Source organism: Hipposideros armiger, unplaced genomic scaffold, assembly GCF_001890085.2.
Source record: "Hipposideros armiger isolate ML-2016 unplaced genomic scaffold, ASM189008v1 scaffold_479, whole genome shotgun sequence".
NCBI classification, from domain to species: Eukaryota; Metazoa; Chordata; class Mammalia; order Chiroptera; family Hipposideridae; genus Hipposideros; species Hipposideros armiger.
Window position 1 is genome coordinate 531,514 of NW_017731829.1, and position 20,333 is coordinate 551,846.

The 20,333-nt window shown below is 52.4% G+C and overlaps 1 protein-coding gene across 1 annotated transcript in view; it reads left to right on the forward strand.

The window, feature by feature from the left end:
- LOC109395638 (guanine nucleotide-binding protein G(o) subunit alpha-like) overlaps positions 1-6,465 on the forward strand; it is a 76,914-nt gene extending 70,449 nt beyond the window's left edge. The window contains exon 3 of the mRNA XM_019666828.1: positions 6,297-6,465. Coding sequence (XP_019522373.1) covers positions 6,297-6,450 — 154 coding nt within the window. The 3' untranslated portion in view covers positions 6,451-6,465. The remainder of the gene's footprint in view (positions 1-6,296) is intronic.
- The last annotated feature ends 13,868 nt before the right edge of the window (positions 6,466-20,333 follow it).

Consider the following 20,333-nt stretch of genomic DNA (forward strand, 5'->3'; position numbering starts at 1 on the left):
AAATCTTTAAAAAAAAAAAAGAACCTCGGTCTCCTGCCTGCCTCCAAGGCCAGGGCATGATGTCTGTCATCTGAGGCCAGAGTCCCAGGGTTCAGACTGGCCACACCACCAAGAGGAGAGAAAGGCACGGAGCCCTAGAAGGCGGCGCTCAGTGCAGCACCCCCGTGGAATGGCTGGCATGTGCCCACCACCCCCAACGCCCAGCACTGAGAATCCTGGGAAAGGGCAGAGGCCACGTTGTTTTCCAGATAATGGCAGCAAAGGCTCTGTGCTGGAATCACAGCAAGTCCCGGCCTTGCCCCTGGCTCCGTCTGGTGACAATTGGCAGCTGACATCTTTGCTCCTGGCCTGAGTTACCCCTTATTAAAAATGGCATCTTTATAACAGATTTCTGCAAGTCACTGTCAACAGGACACATCCTTGTTTTGTACTAGTTGTTCCCCTAGGGGATGACTCGCCTCATGCTATTATTTTTAAATACCCTTCTATTCCATAGCATTCTAATATTAGAATATCAGGTTTTAGATATAGCATTAATTACTAAGGGATCTCATTTTATTTTTTAGATAAATTTCCTCGTACCGTACAACTTCACCCCGTAGTTAAATGGCTGGGTTTTTAACTGGGTCTTTCTCCTCTTCTTTTCAAATCGCCGAGGGATCCCAGTTGTGCTCACACGCTTCACGCGATCAACTTTATTTTAATAGGTGACCGTTTGTTTTAATGTGTATTAAGAAAAAATATAAGTAGTACATTAGCCTGGCGTGAGCGGGTCCCTGCTGCCCTCACTGCCCTCATCCCCCCACTATCCCGGTTACTCTATTCCAACCCTCCTGGCTCCGCACCATCCCTCTAACTCGCAAGGTGCCCCAGGACCTTTGCATTTGCTCCCCTCTCGGCCTGAAATGCCCTTCCTCACATACCTGCAAGGCCCCCTGCTTCTCGTCATCAGGCCTCAGCTTCACACATCACCTCCTCTCCTGGCTCCTAACTCTCCCCCGCCCCCATCTTCCCCTTTTAGTGGTTATCACTCTATAACATTTGTTTGTTTACTTCTGTGTCTCCTATCTTCCCCTACTAGTTTATAAGTCCTTTGAAATCAGGGGCTGTGTCCCCCTGGTCGCCACCATCTCCTGGTGCTGTATGAAGTGCCAGTCAGTTCTGTGGATGAGAGGAGCCATGGGTGGGAGGTTGAAGGAGGCAAGAAAACAGCCTTTGTGCCCAGAGAAGAGCAGAGCCGCTCACCTCCCATCAGGGACCTCCAGGTCTTCATGCCTCTGCTCTCTTAGAACTCTGGGAAATCAGAAATCAAGGTCCCAACCTAATTACTTTGCGAATACCCACATCTTACCTCTGCCAAGCCATTGGTCCCTGAGCCAGTCGTCCAAAACATGGACACCCCCTAGCCCCCCAGCACCCCCTTCATTTAGGCCAAGCACTGCTGCACTGGGTAGGAGGGGGACCCATGGCCTGGGAGACAAGGCAAGTGGTCCAGCCCTGCTTTGGCACTGATTAGCCTGTGACTTTTAAATAACACTGGCAACTGGCAGTTATTGGGCCCCACTGCATACCAGGCCCTCCCCACATTATTTAATACTCTGATAGTTGATTGAGGGACAGTCATTGTCCCCCCTCTCACAGAGGAGAGACCCAGGCCCAGAAGGGCCGAACTGGCCCTTTGTGCACATGGTTAGTGACTAGGAGAGTCAGGGTGTCCAGCTCCTAACGGGTGCTCAATATACATTTGTGGGAGGAATGAATGAATGAGTGAGTGAGTGGTGTCCTCCCAGGGGTTTGGCCTGCTGCAGGGCCTGGAAACACCCACCCATGGCCCTGCCCACATCTGTGTCCTCTGGACCATTGTTCACTGTTCTGCTTGCTCCTCACTGTTGGTGGCATCCACTTAGTCCGGGGCCAGGGTCTCTCCTGCAGGTCTAACCCCACTGGGCACAGGACTTCGTCGGGTAAAAGGAAATACGAGACCAGAGTTGGTGGGAGCGCCAACAGGGAGAAGACAAGCGAGGGCTTCCAGCAGGACCCTCCCCACCAGGTCTCCTCCAACTGGTCTGCCGATTCTGCCAACACCCAACACATTTGATAACATTAAGCAGCCCTCAAATCAGGAAATTCAGCTTTTCAACCCCCTACTACTCCTGTGATGTCCATAAGGTAAATGAGCAGCTTCTCCGCTCCCGTCCGGGGGACACCCCATTTCCTGGCTGTGGCCTTGGCTGTGAACCACGCTGCCTCCCACGGCACCCCAGCCTTCCCACCGCGAGGACCTGGGTAACTTCCTGTCCTCAAGAGGACAGACAGAAGACACCCAACCCACCAACTGTGCTTTCCCCCTGCCCCACTCACCAGCTATAACACTGACCGCTATAACACTGAACACTGTGTGCGGTGCCAGGCACTCTGCCTTAGGTGAGTTCATTCTTTTTGACCCTGACCGTGACCCATTGAGGGTATTACCAGGCCCATCCCCACAGAATAGCCGAAAGCTGAAGCACCAAACACTTAAGGGAATTGCCCAGTCACACAGCTGGAGGCTGGCTCCAGGCCCCTCCCCCCACCCCCATCTCTGGATCCTAAAGGGATTTGGCAGAGGACGGAGAAAGGCCCAGACACGGGAAAGGGTGCTGATAACAGGAAGCAGAGACGCGCTTAACCCAACCCGGAGGTGGCGTGGGGAAATCGTGGGTTCCGGTAGCTGAGGGTCTGTGAGTTCGTGAACCTCCAGAAACTGAGGGCAAAACTCTGTGTGGGGGTGCGTTTGTCACCATCTTAAGACATCTGTGATTCAGAGAATGGCTGCTGGGCCAGATGATTCTCCAAATTCGCTTCCAGCTCCCAAGCAAGCGTGGTTCTGTGACCATATAAGGCCACTGTGCCTGGGGAGTCTCACTGCAGCTGAGTGCAGTCCTGCACTGAGAGGGGGAAGCAGAGAGCAAAGGGAGCCCAAAGCCAGGCCCCCTGCAGGCTCCCACAGGCTGCAGAGAGGAGCTGAGGGTGGGGAGCCCGGGCCCCTCCTCCATTGCCTCTTCCCAGAAAGCTCAGACCCGCTCAGGTGGGCTTGGTGCCGCCCGCCCTCTCTCCCCATTTCCACTTGAGACCACCTCCCTCATTGCATTGCCAGGCTTCCGGAGTGCAGCTGGTGGCTCCTGTCCCAAGCAAGCGCTCAGGGCTGCAGAGTCAGCCGTTGCTTGATCCCCACGTTTCTTCTGGTTTGGTGGCTTGGAGCACCTCTCAGAGCCCCTGAGTGTTGGGTGGGCACCAAGGCAACAGCAAGCTTGGCCTCCCTTTGCTACCATGGCGCTGCGGGCATAAGAAACCTGGTGGGTTCCTACCCCGTGGAGAAGGGTGGGTGTGCATCTGTGTACTCTTGGCTCATGTGGTTATGTCCCACTTTCCCTGAGTACTGTCCAGAGCCCGCCCTGTGCTGGCCAGTGTAGAAAGGGGGACCTGAGATGTGGTATCTGACCTCTACGAGCTGACAGCCTGGTGGTAAAGACAGAAAAATAAACAAGCCTTCTAGGAGATGACCTCTGAATATTATTCTCATCAAGGTACAAAACATGACTCTTGGTTGTAAGTGACAAAAAGCCAAGTCAAATTAGCCTATGCAAAAATAAGAAGGAATTGTTGGGCTCGTATCACGCAGAAGTATAGGGACAGAGTGGGCTTCAGGCATGGTTGGTCCCAGCGGCTCAAGTGATATCTCCAGGACTTGATTTTGCACTGTCACTCAACCGTGTAGATGAAGATTGGTTTTTCTGGGGCTACTGCAGTGTGAGATGCCACTGGCTGTAGCTGGGGTGCCCCGTGCAGCCTCACTCCTGCTCTCCCAGTCCAGGACCCAGACCTGGGCTGTCGCAAGAGACCAGACTCCCCTGGGCTGCCTCTCCAGCCTTTAGCCAGACACCTCCTTTCCTGGCCCCACTCTCCTCGCGCTGATCTTGTCGGAGGTGCTTGCTCTGGACTCCCTGGGAACTTGCACGCAGGGACCCAGAGGAGAAAAAGCAGCCCTACCTTTCAGCATCTTGCCTGATGGTCACAAGCAGGGCTCGAATGCCATTATGACACCTAACCAACTGTGTGACCTTGGGTACGTGGCTTAACCTCTCTGAGCCTCAGTTTCCTCGTCTGTAAAAAGGAAATAATCGTTTTTATCTCCTAGAATTGTTTTGCATACTAAATGAGAGGGTGCCTGTGAAGCACTCTGGCTGGTCAGAACTGGAACACCTCCCAGCCTTGATAAGCTTTGGGAAGTTTCACCGTAACAAGCTCCCTGACCCTCCTTCCTTGCCAAGCCTGTGAAGTCTCCCTATTCAGCCAGAGTTAGTGGGACCCGTTCGGACCCCTCTCTCTCTGTAGTTTTCTCTCTCGGGTGCTCTGCCCCTCAAGCCTTCCTGAACTCTGATCTCGCTCTCATTAGCTCCGTAAGACCACTCTGCTCTCCTCGGTTCTCCCCCTGCACTGTGGTCTGGTAAACTCCTCCAGGCAGAAGGCCGGGGCTGTCCAAGGGCTTAGCGCGTTCAACTCCCTTCTCTCCGGGATCACAGTCCTGCACTGCCCACTCTCCAGTGTCTGAAAACACTTGTTTCATACATTTTGTCCAGTTTTCTCGTTGTTTACAGTGGGAGCTACCAAGTCCCTTTGAAGTCCTCTGTGGTCGTGCACCAATGATCCAGATCGGGTTATACTCCCTCGAGAGATTTGTATAAAAATGGAATTAGGACTAATAAAAGTCAGCGGAAAGTCAAGCGGGTCATTCTGATCTGTTTCTGTGAGAAACTCGGGGTAAAGACCCACAACCCAGCACCAAGTCAAATCTGGCAACAGGAATTATTACCGACCATCAACTGATGGATGAATAAATGAAATGTGGCATAGCCAATAAAAATAAATGAAATAGTGATACATGACATGACATGGGTGAATCTTGAAAACATTACGCTAAGGGAAAGAAACGAGTCACAAAAGACCACATCTTGTATGATTCCATTTATATGACGTGTTCAGAATAGGCACATTTATGACGATGAAATGCAGATTAGCGGCTGCTTACTGCTGGGGTCCAGGCTGGGGAGTGACTGCTATGGGAATACAGTTTCTTTTGGGGGGACAAAGATGTTCTAAAATTGGATTGTGGGGATCAGTCGTTACCTAACATTTTGAATACACTAAAAAACACTGAATGGGTGGATTGGACGATATGTGACTTATCTCTCCATAGAGCTGTTTTTAAAATATTGTTAGCAGTTTTCTCCTGTAATGAAGGAATGGAAAGGGGCTCTGGCGAGGTGGGAGGGAAGTCTCAGCTCTTATACGGGGTATGGGCACATTTCCCACGGTGCTCAATCTCAGAGGAGCTTGCACAGCTGATTAGGAGATGACCCGTGTCGGAGGTTAGTCTTGATATATTCATTGCTCTTTCTTAATTACTTCACCTGTAAGCATATTCTTTCAAAGTTTGAGTTTTATCCCCTCTTTCCAGCTTCCTCTCCTATCCGGAACCTTGTCAGCCGTGAGCATTTATTGAGTAGCCGCCATCTGCAGGGAGAAGGGACATTAGGGCATGTCTAGCGTTAACCCTGGTCTCAGTGGAAACTGAGAACAGGAGGGCAGGGAGCACGTAGCCTCTGAGAACTGTGATGTCCCCTTCATAGCCTCTGTGTCACTGTTCAGAGCCACTAGAGTAAGGGTGACACAATGGGCAGACCCCAACCAAGGATGGAAGACTAGGTAAACGTCTGTTGACTGTTCTGTTGTCAAAGATGAAAATGGTTACTTTTGAGTGGTCCTCTTCCCTTCATGAAAAGCACTGTGAGTTTTCTGTGAAATGAAACAAAATTTGCAGGCTTCTTATGGGGTCTTCAAAAAAGTGCTCCTGAGTAGGTATTTAAGACCCTGAGCTTGATTTAAGATTAATAGCTAACATTTATTGAGTGCTTAGTGTGTGTGTCTCCTGTTCTGAGTGCTTTCAAGTATCATCAACACCTTGTTGAGTGATGGGTCTTTCACATGTATATAGACAATGTAAAAAGACTGAATCTCTTTTTTCCACTATTCTGTTTTTCAGATACATGTTCAGTAATTGTGATAGATTTTTTTCTTCATGTTTTATGGTATTCATGCAGCAGCTCAGTAATTCAGCATCCAACTTGGACCTAGCCCTCAGCCAGCTAAACCGGGGGTGGGGGTGGGGGCCTGGGGGCTTCACACGCCCGGCGCTCTCAGTGCTGCCGAGTGACAGCAATGCACTCATCAGATGTGGTGTGTGTGTTTTTCTCTAGGATTATCCATGAAGATGGCTTCTCGGGAGAAGATGTGAAACAGTACAAGCCTGTCGTCTACAGCAACACTATCCAGTCCCTGGCAGCCATTGTCCGGGCCATGGACACTTTGGGCATCGAATATGGTGACAAGGAGAGAAAGGTAGGCCACTGAGTCCAGAGGCACCGCGAGGGAAGGGCTGTCTCCATTACCCCCACTGCATCCTTTCTAGAATGCCGGCTACCTTGCAGGGACACGAAGAAACTGAGTTGTGTGTGAAAGAGAAAGCTAGCCAGCATCCTAAGCCAGAATACCATTCATTCCACCTGGCAGGTGCGAACAGGGGCTTCACGGACAGGCAGACCTCCCAGCAAAGCCACCAACAGCCCTAGAATTCCAGGGCGAATTGTGCAGATGAGAAAGGGCTGGGTTGGTGACTGTTCTAAATTGGGACTCATACAACACTGTCCAAGCAGATGCCCTTGGGCAGTTAACTTGAACAGAAAAAAATGTTTCTTAAGCATAACAGCCTTACGGGCCACCGTCCCCTCCTTAGTAGAGCTTTCGTGCCTTGGGGGGGGGGGGGGGCAGCCGTGTGAATTGACTGTTTCCTCCCCTACACCGAGGCATGTTCCTGCCTCAGGTGAGCCTGAGGACCTCAGGGGCTCCCCTTCCTGTAGGAAGTGGACATCCTAGAACAGGGACTTGCTCACTTGAGTTTCTAGGCATCTGATAAGTGGTGGATGGAATAAGTATATAAAAGCCTCTTATTTGCAAACATTTGCATTCATTGTAAGATTGAACTTTATACAGCTACACGGGCAAAGCTAAATTAAAGGGAGGGAGGGAAGGAGGGAAAACAGCCTCAGGAAATTCTATCCAGAGGCGGCTCTTGGTCCCCTGGTGGGATTTTGAGTCCCAGCAGTCCCCTCCCTGTGACGTGGAGCAGGGGAGCAGGTGGAGGCCTCCAAGTGCTTGGGCCCCACATTGGAGCCTCTGGATGGAGAGCATTGACCTCTGATTACTGTGTGATTCGGTTGTGTGTTATACACATACCCTGACTTTGCTAAGAATCACCTCCCTCACCGAGGAAACCCATCCTCACCTCTCAGCCTGATAAATCATCTGGGACAGATAAGATAGCTTTAAATGTAAAATTCAGTATTTTGTGCACAAATTTCTAATTCCATGGGACAGAGCCATCGCAGCTCAGGCCTGGGCCCCTCCAGGTACAGGGGAATTGGATGACACAGTGTGTCCAAGGCCAGCCTGGGGCGGGACAGCAGGGCGAGGGCAGGAGGGCTCAGGCTGAGACCAGAAGCTGGTTCTGCAGAGGAAGCACTCCTCCCCTGGGGGACAGGCTTTGGGTTGGGTCATAGAGCCAGGGCCTATGCAAAGGGGCGCTGCCAGTTTATTCAGCCTCGTTTCCACTGAGCACCCACCGAGGGCTTACAGTGAACCAGGCGCTGGCTGGCTGCTGGGGCTAAGGAGTGCGCACAGTGGGAGTGGTGCCCAGACAAAGCAGCCAGCGCGTACCTACTCACATCATCAGAGGAGCCAAGACGGTTATAGGCTTCATTCGTTTTGGTAATAACGGCCACAGTGGCAACACAAACAGCTGCCTTTGAGCACCTACAAGCTGCCAGGCTCTGTGCTAAGCACTTTACATGCGCTGACTCACTTTTATTAACTCAGTCAGCAAAGCCCAGAGTGGGAGATGCCTGTCCGATCTTCACAAATAGGACAGGCCACAGGCCGTTGGTCTCTCTGTCTCCCTTTTAGCCAAAGAAAGAGCACGGTGCCTGAATCTCGGTTAACCAGATGACACACACTTTGCAAAGACTCATGTATCCACAGCACACCCCTAACACGCGTGCACACACACACACACACACACACACACACACACACACACGGCTTCAGAGATCTTCCAAGAGGGTTTGTGTTCACCGCCATGCTGTTTGGATGTTGGGAGAACCACCCACGCCAAGCAGACCCAGCTTGGTGTCTTGGTCCCTAAAGAAAAGCTCTCCTCCCGTCTCTTGGCTTCCCCACCCCCGTCATTCTCCCCCACCCATCACGGGGGATCTGGAGGAAGACAGCCCCACACCCAGCGCCGGCTTGAGCCAGCCAACTTTACACTCTTCATTCAGAGAAGCGTCTAGAAGCTTCCCTGCTGTACCTCATTAGAACAGGTGTCCCTGACTTGTCCTGGCAGCTGGCTCACCACCTGCCCTGGCCCCCCAGTGGACAGAGGATGGACTGGTTTTTCCCTTGACGGCTCTGTGTTGTGGACTCACCTGAGGCCACATGACTGTCCGTGAGCCCAAGCCTGAAAGAGCCTCCGTGTGGGGCTAACAGCAGGGACCCCTCACATTAGCCTGGGGCTTCCACACTCCGTGACCCAGCTCCCAGACCACAGACCCCGCCGCAAGGACACCAGCAGGCCTGTGCTCCAGGCCTTGGCTCAGGCCGTGCCCTCTGCCTTTAATGCCCGTCTCTTCTCTTCCTCCTGGAACCCCTCCCGTTCAGTCAGGACCAGTTCAACCCCCATCTCTTCCGCAAAGCCTTACCTCTTCCGCCCCCTCCCCCTCCCCCCCACCCTCGGCAGCTTCCTCTCCACTGAGCATGTGCCTCCTGCGCTGGTGTGAAGACTGGTTGTTTGTGTCACTCTTTCCTTAGAGCAGTGACCCATGTACGTTAGGGTGGTCAGCACCCATGTGAGCCGCTGATGAAAGCCATGAGCCTTCTCTCCAGGACAGCGCATACATGCCCACATCTAGGAAATTCTGCATACGATTTCAGGGCGCTCTGGAACTCATGCAGCCCGCCAATGGCACCTAGAATAAGAGCTCCTTCATAATTTAAGGTCCTTCTCTGCTCAAGGCCTGTGTCAGTCACCCAAAGGTCACCGCCTCACCCCCAACAACCAGCACAGTGCCCAACACATACAGGTCTCCAAAAATAACCCCTTGAGTGGAGTAGCATTTCTAACATTCCCAGTTTTCAGAGAAAAAAGGAAAAGTACCTGTAAGTTCATCACTAAATGAATAAATGCTGATTGAGTACCTACGATGTGTAGGCTTTGTGCTGAGCCCTGTGTAAAGATTCACAGGTATGTGAGACGGGGCGTTTAAGGAGTCGGTCATCTTCTTGGGAAGACAGGGCTCACGGGCTGAATGAGCTCGGCCATCCAGCAAGAACACGTCTCAGAGGAAGCGAGGCTGGAACTGTGCTCCAAGCAGAGCAGTGGCTCGGCAGGCGCAGATATGGGTGAGGGAAGGGATTTGAACAGGAAGAACAGGAGTGAAAGCAGCGGGTTGATAGTGGCCAGAGGCGGGTCAATTAACAGAGGAGGCCAGTGGCCAGAGAACAGAGGCTTAAGACATGGGTGAGGTGTGGGAAGGTTAGAAGATACAGTTAGGTCCAGACTGGGTGGGCCTTGGAAAGCATGCCAGAGAGTTTGGGGTTTGTCCTGTTGGTGGTAGACAGCCAGCCATTGACAGATTTTGAGCTGGAGCGGGATTGGATGAAAGAAAGTGAGCTGTAGGGAGTTACGGCGATGGCACGTGCAGGACGGACTAGTCTAGTCAGGGAGGGAGTGATGGAGGGGGGCCAAGCTGGGAAGCTGCAGTAATGGACCACCACACGGTGCGGGGGTCTGGTGAGGGCTGGAAACAGAGAGCAGCAAACCGGAATGGCGACTAATTGGCTACTGGGGCAAAAGGATACGGGTCAGGAAACGGGGACTCTAGTGTTACCAGCCTGGCTGACTGAGAGCAAGGTGAAGCCTCAGGCAGAAAGTCAGGAGATGGGGCTGGGCTGGGCCAAACACGGTGAGTCTGGTCTCCACCCAGTGTGCTTCCCTGGGTGGGAGTGGTCAGCCAGTAGGTGGGCTCAGAGCTGAAGTTCTCAGTTTTTATGTGCCAGGACCTGTTTTAAACAGTTCACATGAATTAAATGATTTAATCCTAACAGTTCGCTGTGCGGTGGGTACTGTTGTTATCCCCATTTTACAAGTGAAAAACCATGAGGCGCAGAGACACTAAGTGACTTGCCCAAGGCTGTGCAGTACAAAACGTATCCATATACCCTGTAGACGTGTAACCCTAATGAAACTATAACCCAGAGCAGAGCCCCATTTAAACAGGCACCTGACGATCAGGCAAAACAAATCATTAAAAGAATCCTGTGTTTTTTTCCTAAGTTTCTCTAACAAAATGAAAAAGGACCCCAAGGCTAACTCCCACTGCTTTTCTCACATAGCCTTTCTGTCTTCCTCAAGTCTGTCCCCCCTCTGTCCCCCCCCCACTCTCCTGAGCTGCTCCAGAGACCCTCTGTCTGCCCCTGGCCTGTAAGACTTCCCTGTCTTGCCCCCTCCGCCTCTCTCTCCCACCTTCTCCCTCCTCCTTCCTCCCTCACCCCTCTGCTTATAAGGGGGTCCCTCTCTTTCTCTCCCTCCCTTCCTCTCCTCATCTGTTCCTCTCCCTCCACCCCTCCCTTGCTCCCCCCTCCTGCCTCCCTCCCTTTCTCTCTCTCCACCTCCCTCCTTCTCTAACTCCTTTTTTTCTCCCTCCCTCCTCACCCTCCAGCTCATTAGCATATAAATTGTCTTAACCTTTTAAAGGGAAGTCTTGCCTGGTCCCCCTTCTCCAGCCTGGGTTGCATCTGCATCACAAAAGCAGGGAAAATTGTCTAGAACTGTCTAAGCTCAGACACTGGGAGAAAGGGTCAAGGAAACGGGACAATTACAGGATTAGAAGGTTCACTTAGAAAGTCTGTGAACACCCCCATCCCATGTCAGTGAATTTTCACACATACACATGTGAATTTTCACACATACACATGCACGTGCACATGCACACGGATATAGATAGATAGATAGATAGATAGATAGATAGATAGATAGATAGATAGATAGATAGATATATCTATATCTATATATATATACACACACACACACACACCCATACATACATACATAAAATGCTTGCATGTATATACTTGCATGTATAGACTATATTGTGAGCTAATAAGACAGTAGTGAAGAAGTAATGCCTTGAACTTGTGAGGTTTTAGTCAGTTGAAACTACTCATTTTTTCACCATTTGTGCATATGCCTATTTCTCTCACTAAATTGTAAACTCCTTGAAGGACAAAATGTAGATCTTCTTCATCTAGTACAATGCCTGACCAAGAAGTATGGGATATTGCATTCAGTTCCCAGTTCTATCACCAGCTACATGGCCCTGCGTAAATGATTTAACTTCCACAACACTCAGTGTTTTTGTCTGTAAAATGGGCATAATCCAAATACCTTCCTCATTCATGGGCTGTAAGTTTAAATGAGATAATGCATATAAAGTGCTTAAGGTAGTGACTGACACATAGAAAGTTCGCATGTTAGCTCTTACTCTTTAATTATTTGTTTAAAATTATTAATATTGATAAAATAGTGGTGACTTACCCTCACAGCAATCTAGTGAGGAAGGGGGAAGGTTTAATCTGCATTTTTCAGGTTAGAGACAGAGGCACAAGACACAATTTAATTGGCTGCCCAGAGTCCCTGATCCAAACAGGACTGAAGGTGGGCACTGGCTAGAATTGCTGCCCAGGGCTCCTCTGTCCCACCCAGGGGCTGCATTAGAACTGTCCCCCCTCGAGGGAATGGCAGCTGCTTGGGGAGGCAGAATCACATTTCACTTAGTTTCCAGAATGTCACTGGATCTCCTCCGATAAAAGAAATCTTGACATTTAAGTCACACAGTGGAGCTCAGCACACTGTCTTCTTTTCTAATCATGGTAATATTTTGGTGCCATCTCCGCGGCGCAGTGCTCTTCACCCTGTTCTTTGCACTAATTCTGAAACTGACAAAAACAAGGACGCTCTCTGGCCTGAGTTCCCTGGGGCCTGGAGAAACCTCAGCTGCGGTTGTCAGGTCTGACGGAGGCTGGGGGAGGTGACACACCTGGGGCCAGGAGGAGGCTTCTGCTGGTCAGCTGCCCTGTGCTGGCACCGGGGCTTTCCGGCTACACCAGCCCAGGTCCAGCCCCGCTTGTCCCTTTGCCTGCCTGGATTACTAGAGCTGGAAACTCCTCTGTTGAAGACCAATTTTGTTGCTCCATTTTGCAAATGGGGCAAAATAGGCCCCATCTGGCCCAAATAGGAAAGGGCCTTACTCACGAGATGACGTGGCAGACCCAGGACGAGAACTTTGGGTTTTCTGAATCACTGCTCAGTTCTCTTCCAATCTCACCAGGCTGCCTCAAATCACCCAGCCACCATGGGGCCTCGTTTTCATTCATTCATTTGGTCAGTTAGTCATTTCACAGGTACTTACTGAGCACTGACATCCTGGCAGACCATGCGCAGGGTGGCAGGGTTGGGTACCAAGATGCAGGGCGTCCGGGCTTCGGCAGAAACCACATCCCTGGGACGAGGAGGTGGCCCCTTGCGTTGCAAGGCCACTTATAGCTCTGACACTCCGGCTCTGCAGGACTCGATGCAGCAGGTCGGCCCGCTCCCTGTGGTCTAGGCTGAAGCAGGCCCAGTCTCTGGGTTTGGGGACACGTCCATCGTTTAAGCCCTGCCACAGGGAGCCCTAGACCAGGCCACTGGCACCTTGGCCCAGGGTGGCAACGCCAGTACCTCTTCCTGGCCCTCCTCCCAAAGGAAGGACTGAGTCAAAGGAGTGGCAGCCTTCAAGATGGGAAAGGCGGAGCAGGGATTCAGATTTTTGAGCTGTTCCTCATGCCGCCCCTCCTTAGAGCCATCTTAGGCTTCCTCAGCTGAAATGGTCGCTCCCTCCTCCGATCACTTGTCCTGGAGCTGCAGCCTCCGCTGTCCCTGGCACCCACTTCATGGTGTCTCCCCTCTACAGCCACACAGGAAGTCTAGGCCAGGACAGCCTTGTCCATCTGCATGTCCCCACATCAGCATACTCAGTGCCGAGTCACACCCGGTGGGTAGCAGAGCTCATGAGTGACTGTCCATCCAGCAGGTGTGTGCCTCCCTGGGCCACGTGCTGGGCTGGGCGCTGAATATGCCTGTGAACAGGGCAGACGCAGCGCCAAACAGACGCCTCTATGGAGGACGGGGTGAAAGAGGCAGAACATGCTTCTTTTCAAGCCTTCCTGATTCCCTCAACAGCCAGAGCCAGGGTGGCGGCGGCAGCCTCCTACACCCCCCATTCATTCGTCTGTACAGGCTCGTGCAGCGGTGGGTAAGACACAGTCCCCGCCCCCGAGGGGTGCGGGCAAGCAGGGCAGACACTTCAGTAGACAGGGCGCTTTATTCTCATGAAAGTGTAATTACAGGCCCCATGGTAGGAGATGATGATGAACAATAACAGCGACCCACCTCAATGCGTTGTCTGACGATTAAATGACCGAGTACGAGCTCTTAGAGCAGGGCCTGGCACACAGTAGGTGCTCAGGAAAGGTTAGCTTGTGTTAGCATCGTGAAGCAAGGTGAATGCTGACTATGGTTGAATAAGCCTTACAGATGAAGGGGGAGGCAGCCCCCCGTGGCCAAGGCGGCATGTGCCGAATAAATGTGCGTACAGGGGCCTGTGAGCACGGAGGAGGAGAGCCGCTTTTTCCTCTGGGCACACTGCCTGGCACGGAGCCCGCGAACCATGCAGAAGTCCTCACCTCCTGGCGTAACCAGCGCAGATGGGACCCCAGGCCCTGAGCACAGGGGCAGCCCTGGCCTCCCTGCCCTGGGAGACGTCAAGGGGAACCTCCTCCAGGGTCTGTGCATCCACAAAGCCACTGCCTCCCCCATGCCTGCCCCAGCCCCTCACTTCAGCCCCTTCTGGGTATTCTGACCCCCACACCCTCAGCCCCAGCCCTAGCCTCAGTTTCCTCATATGCGAAATAGGGATGATTTTATACTGATGACAACCAAATACCATGCACAGGGCGTATTTGCAATCCAGCGTGCTCCTCCAAACACACCATGAACATGTGACCACACCAACACCCACAGACCCGGCTCAGACAGCAAGCCCCCATCACCCGGGCTGAGTACAAGCAGTCCAGCTTTCTCTCCTTCCTCTCTCTTGTCAGCCCAGGAGCAGCTGACAGCTTCATGAGATGTGGATTAGGAGCGTTTGCACAACCAGACTCCCCTCCCCCAGTATCTCTGGTCTGAGGTCCCCAGGGCACCGTCCTGAAATAGCTCACTGCCAAATTAGGTCCAGCTTTCCCAACACTGTGGGTGTCCCCCCCACACTGCTTCTTGCCCAGCCCTCTGTCTTCCTTCCTTCCACCTTCCTTCCTGCTGCACAGCCCTGCCTGGTGCTGAGACCAGCTGGCTCCCCTGACGCCAAATGCCCAAAAAGAGGAAGGCAGCTCTCCAGGCCCAGAGTGCCTGCTGGGGGCCTGGGCCGGGCTGGGGGCTCCACCACTGTTTTCAGGGTCTGGGGTTGTGCACCTGAATGGTGAAGGACCCTGCCTCCCAGATACCCCTGCCCCGGGACCAAGTCCCATTCAGCTCTGCAGCAAGAAGCCTGGGGTTGAGGTCTTGCTTGGGCTCTTGTATCTTCTCATGGAGAACCACAGTGCATAACCTTGCAGGGAAGCTCTCTGTGTAGTGGGGCAAAGGGCACAGGCTTTGGGGTCAGACAGGCACAAGGTCAAAGCTGGACTCTCCTTTATCAGCACTGTGACCTCAGGCAAGTTCCTCAGCTACCTTGAGCCTCAGTTTCCTCATCTGTAAAATGGAAATAATACCAGTGTATGTAAGTCCGGTGGAAAGACTGCTCCAAGTGTCATTGTGCAGAGCGTGCCAGGAAGCAAGCCCAGAGCACATCCTTAGGCACCAAGTTCTAGTAGTTTCTAAGCCGGGTGGGAAGAGAATAGAAGGAGACTGTTTCCTTTTGGGAAAACTGGGGGGAGTTGGGAAAAAGCACCCCACTCCCAGTCCGTATCTTACCAGCCACACAGCTCGATAGAAAGAGTAGCTAGGAACTCAGCATCAAGGGGCTGAGGTCTTTGTCAGGTGAGGGTCCGTCTTGAACCAGAGGCATGCCAGGCCTCAGCTCAGTACCAGAGCAACGCTGACCCTTCACAGAAAAGCCGGGCTCCAGGCCCAGCCCAACTCCCTCTGGCTGTGTGACCTCAGGCACATCCCTTGTCCTACAGGGTCCTAACAGAGGAACCAGGTGGCTTCTAAGATGGCCCCTCTACCCACCCCCGCCTTTTCAGTTCTGTAAATTCCAAAAAGTTCTATAAATTCTCCTGGCAGAACTGAATTGCTAAGTTTAGGTGATTGCCAAGTGCAAGCCTCTTCCTTTGTATCCAAAAGAAAAACCCGAATTTCAAAGGCAGGGCCACTGTGTAAACTGCAGGCTGACTCCCCTCCAGGAGGGAGTTGGTATTCCATTCCGACAGCCAGCAGTCTGGGAGCCTCTGAGGCAGCCCCACATGGGAGGGAGCCGTCCGCGAGCAAGGAGATATGGGCATGGTCCCGGTCCGGTGGGGAGAGCTGGTGTGGACGAGCACATATAGCCCACCAAGCCATGGGGATGAAGCCACTAAATCAGGCAGAGAAACACCGTGAAGAGCGACTGTTGCTGCTTCTGTGTCAAGGGTAACCATGTCACGGGCGGCGGGGGGAGATGAGCAGCTCCGGTAAGCTGTCAGTTGTGGTCTGCTCAATCTGGAAGGCTCCCTGGGTGATGGGGAGAGGGAAGTGGGTTTCAAGAGCTGTTTGCTCCACGAGAATGAGATGGCAGGGCATACGGATCGGGCTGAGGGTGGGAGTGTGATGCCAGGGACGCCTTTGGGCACCGTCACAAACATTTTGCACACATTTCATTGATCCACACGCCCCATACCCCGAGCACGTAGGCAGATGTGCTGTGGCACCATCAGGGCACCTGGAGCTCTGCAGTGGGAGATGATGCAAACCCATGTAGTGCTCTCCCCTCCCTAGTCAGCAGTCTCCTAATCAGTGCTCCCTGCAAGAGCCAGGGTGAGCTTTTACAAATGCATATCTAACCCCTGCTGTAAAGCCCCAGTGCCATTCATGGCCTCAGGATAGAGCCCTGCAGCTGAATCTGTGCTCCTGCCTCAGGGCCTACTGCTGATGCTTTCAATGCTGCAGCCTCGCTGCCCCGGGGCTTTGTGGGACCATGGCCTCTACAGGAGACATTGTCCTCCACCCCTGGGCCCTCCTCAGAATGGGCTGTACTGTCACCTCCTCTGGGAAGCCTTTCTGACCCCCTAGACCAGGCCAGGCCAAGCCTTTTGTGCTGGCACTCTCAGAGTCCTGGGAGTTACTTCAGGGCCTATCACATTCGTAAATGTGTGTGTGTGTGAATGCTTGAGCAATGTCTGTACCTCTGCTGGACCCTAAGGGGAAGAGACTGGGCTCATATGACTCTAATAAGAATCAACACGCAGCACCCGCACAGCACCTGGTCCAGAGTGGTGAGTGCTCAGCAACCTCGGCTCTGTGGACAGTCACCTGCCCAAGGTGTGCTGGGTTGTCTGGTGGGGCCAGAATGTGCATGTCTCTGGTCCATCCTTGCAAACTGCGAGGTCCCTTCCACTATTGTCACTGTGTAGCCCAGGAAACAGCTACTGGCAGGCTCTGCCTGACCCAGCCTGCTCGGCCTTAAGGTCTGGCTGCATTCAGGATTCCAGCCTCGAGCAGCAGCCTTCATAGCGTCAGGCATCTCTGCAGATGTCTGTGCACCCCAAGGCCTACAGGCTTGGCAGAGTCAGGGTCTCAGGCATCCAGCCAGGCCCATTCCTCCTCCCGACGCCTAGGCCTGAGCAGAGCCTGGGGACGGTGTGAGCTCTGGGTTTCAGACCCAGCTTTGTTCATTGCTAGCTGTGTGGTCCTTTGAAAACCTCAGAACACATGTTCTCACTGGATCTCTTGGCCAGCTGACTGCATAGATCCTGAGATCCAAGGGGCCACAGCATCCTCAGATGTGCAGGGAGGTGGCTTCCCGTGAGTGTAGCAGAGTCACCAAAAGAACCAGCCAGAATAACTTACGGAAGCGCAGCCCACTGGCCTGGATTCCCCACAGCACTCATAGACCCTGGGTGGGGTTTAAAGGCGCACACACGCGCGCACACACACACACACATACACACAGGTGCACACACACACACACACACACACAGGCGCACACACACACAGGCGTACACACACACGCGCGCACACACACACACAAACACACACACAGGTGCACACACGCGCGCGCGCGCGCGCACACACACACACACACGCACGCGCGCACACACACGCACACACGCGCGCACACACACACACACACAGGCACACACACGCGCACACACACACACACAGGCACACACACGCACACACGCACACACGCACACAGCAGGTACAGGATGAGAAGATGGACACTGTTCTCTGTGTGTGGGAGCCAGAGGCCCTGGTGGCCAAGGAATTCCTTGATCATTATTGTCCTGGGCCTGGACATTCTCTCATCCTTCGTCCAACATTTATAGAGCACCTGGGCAGTGCCAGGCTGGCAGCCTTTGTACATGGGGAGCTCACAGACCTGACTTCTGTGTCCGGGCACTGAGCAGAGGGCTCAGGCTGACACGCTCTGCGGCTACCTGCCTCCTTGACGAGACTGCTCCTTGCCTGCAGTGTGACCTGGGAGAAATTACCAATCTGTTCTGTGCTTCTTTAGAGTGGGGATAATAACAGTACCTACATCGTGCTTGGAACGATGTAAAGGGCTTGAACAGTGCCCAGCACACTCGTATGTGTGAGCTCTTTGCATTCGTCTGCTTGGGCTGCCATAACTAGACATAGGCTGCATAAGTTAAACAACAGAAATGTATTTTCCCGCAGTTCTGAAGGCAAGAAGTCCAAGATCAAGGTCCTGACCCCTTCGGTTTCTGGTGAGAGCTCTCTTCGTAGCTCGTAGATGGCCACCTCCTTGCTGTCCTCACATGACCTCTCCTAGGTCCATGTCTTCAGAAAGGGCGAGAGAAAGCTCTCTGAGGTCTCTTATGAGGATGCTAATCCTGTCAGATCAGGGCCCTATCCTTATGATTTCATTTAACCTTAATTAGTTCCTTACTCCAAATACAGCCACACCGGGGGGTAGGGCTTCCACATGTGAATGTTGGATGGACACATACGTTCAGTCCATTATCGCTAAGAAGATTTAGTCTTTAAGATCCTGATTTGGCTCTTGGTGATCAACTTACCTAGCAAGTATACAGGCCGTTACCAATTGCACAGCTCTGTGACGAGCCCCCATGAGGGCAGGAACCCTTTGTTTCCCAGCTCCGAGCCCTGGGTTTGCCACAAAAGGAAATCCCTTTCACCTCCACCACCTTTTTTTGAGCACTGGACCGCCCACCTGTAAGGCAGGTGTAACCAGTGTTTACAGATGAGGAAATTGAGGCCCAGAGAATTCAAATGGCTTGCCCACCGTCAAGCAGCTAGTCAGTGGCAGAGCCATTTCGTGACCAGATATTTCAAAACCTAGCCCATTGCCACTTCTACTACCGGCATGGCCCCGTGAAGTCAGCAGCGGGTTGTTCAAAATCAGATCATGGAGAAGAGAATGCATTTGGAACCTGAATTCTCAAGTCAGCTTGTTCATGGGCCATCGCCCAGGCCACTCTTTCAGCTAGTGGGTGGGAGCCACAGTTCTGCCCCTAGTACTGCACAGGAAGGGGAGTGGGGGCCACACAGTGACATGTGTTAGAGGGGTGCCTCTTCCTCTGGAACTTGGCCCCTCTTCAGGCAGGGCACAGAGGGCAGTCACCCCCCAAAAGAAACCCCATTCCCATTAGCAGTCACTCCCCATTCCCCCCACCCCAACCCCTGGCAACTCGAGTCTATTTTCTGTCTCTATGGACTTGTCTATTTTGGACATTTGATGTGAGTGAAATGGCACAATATGTGGTCTTTTGTGTCTGGCTTCCTTCACCTAGCAGAGTGTTTTCAAGGTCCATCCATGTTGCACCGAGTCCTATCCTGTTGTATGGATGCACCAGCTTTGTTCACACATTCATCAGCTGGGTGGACGTTTGGGTGGTTTCCACTTTGTGGCTATCATAATAATGCATAATATGAATATTCACGTATAGGCTTTTGTGTGGACTCCTGTGTTCATTTGTCTTGGGTGTATACCTAAGAGTGGAACTGATGGTCATGTGGTAAGTCTATTTCAACTTTCCGAGGAAGCGTCAAACTGTTTTCCAGTTTCTCCACATTCTCACTCCCACTTGGTACTGTCCATCGTTTTCATGATAGCCATCCTTGTTGGAGTGTAGGTGGCATCTCTGTGGTTTTCATTTGCGTTTCCCTAGTGACTAAGGATGGTGAGTATCTTTTCATACGCTTCTAGCCATTTGTATATCTTCTTTGCAGAAATGTCTATTCAGAACCTTTGCCCAGTTTTTAATTGGGTTATTTGTCTCACTGTTGAGTTGTCAGAGTTCTTTATATATTCTGGACACCAGTCCTGTATCAGATAAATGATTTGCAAGTATTTTCTCCCATTCTGTGGGTTATCTTTCCGTTCCTTGACGGGGTCCTTTGAAGTCTCGCCCACTTCTGGTCTCACCCCTGCCCCTAGCCCCTCATTTGGGCCGGCCTCTTTGCTGGGCCGGCTCATCTTTCTTGCCTGCTGTCCCCTGGGGACTCACACCCTCCTGGGGCTGCAGGACTGGCTCTTTCCTGCTCCATGGATGATATTCCAACAGGTTCTCGCCCAACTGACAGCATGAGCTGCACCCAGATTAAGCCATCCCTCGGTTTGGGGGGTCCTGAGGCTGTGTGATGAGCCATGTCCATGGCCCCGAAGAATGAGTGTGGCAGAGCGGGGAGGAGACCACCATACACTGGGCATCCACTGTATACTCAGTGCTTTGCATGCACTGTCCCTCTGCATCTCCTGAACAATCTCTGAAGATAGGCACCAGCACTTTGTCTGCCCAGCTAGGATTTGCCGTCCTTTGTGTCTGTCAGCACATACATGGCCCATGGGCAACAAGGCAGCTACCTCTACTGTCCTATTTGGTAAATGTCTACTCGTTCCATAATACTA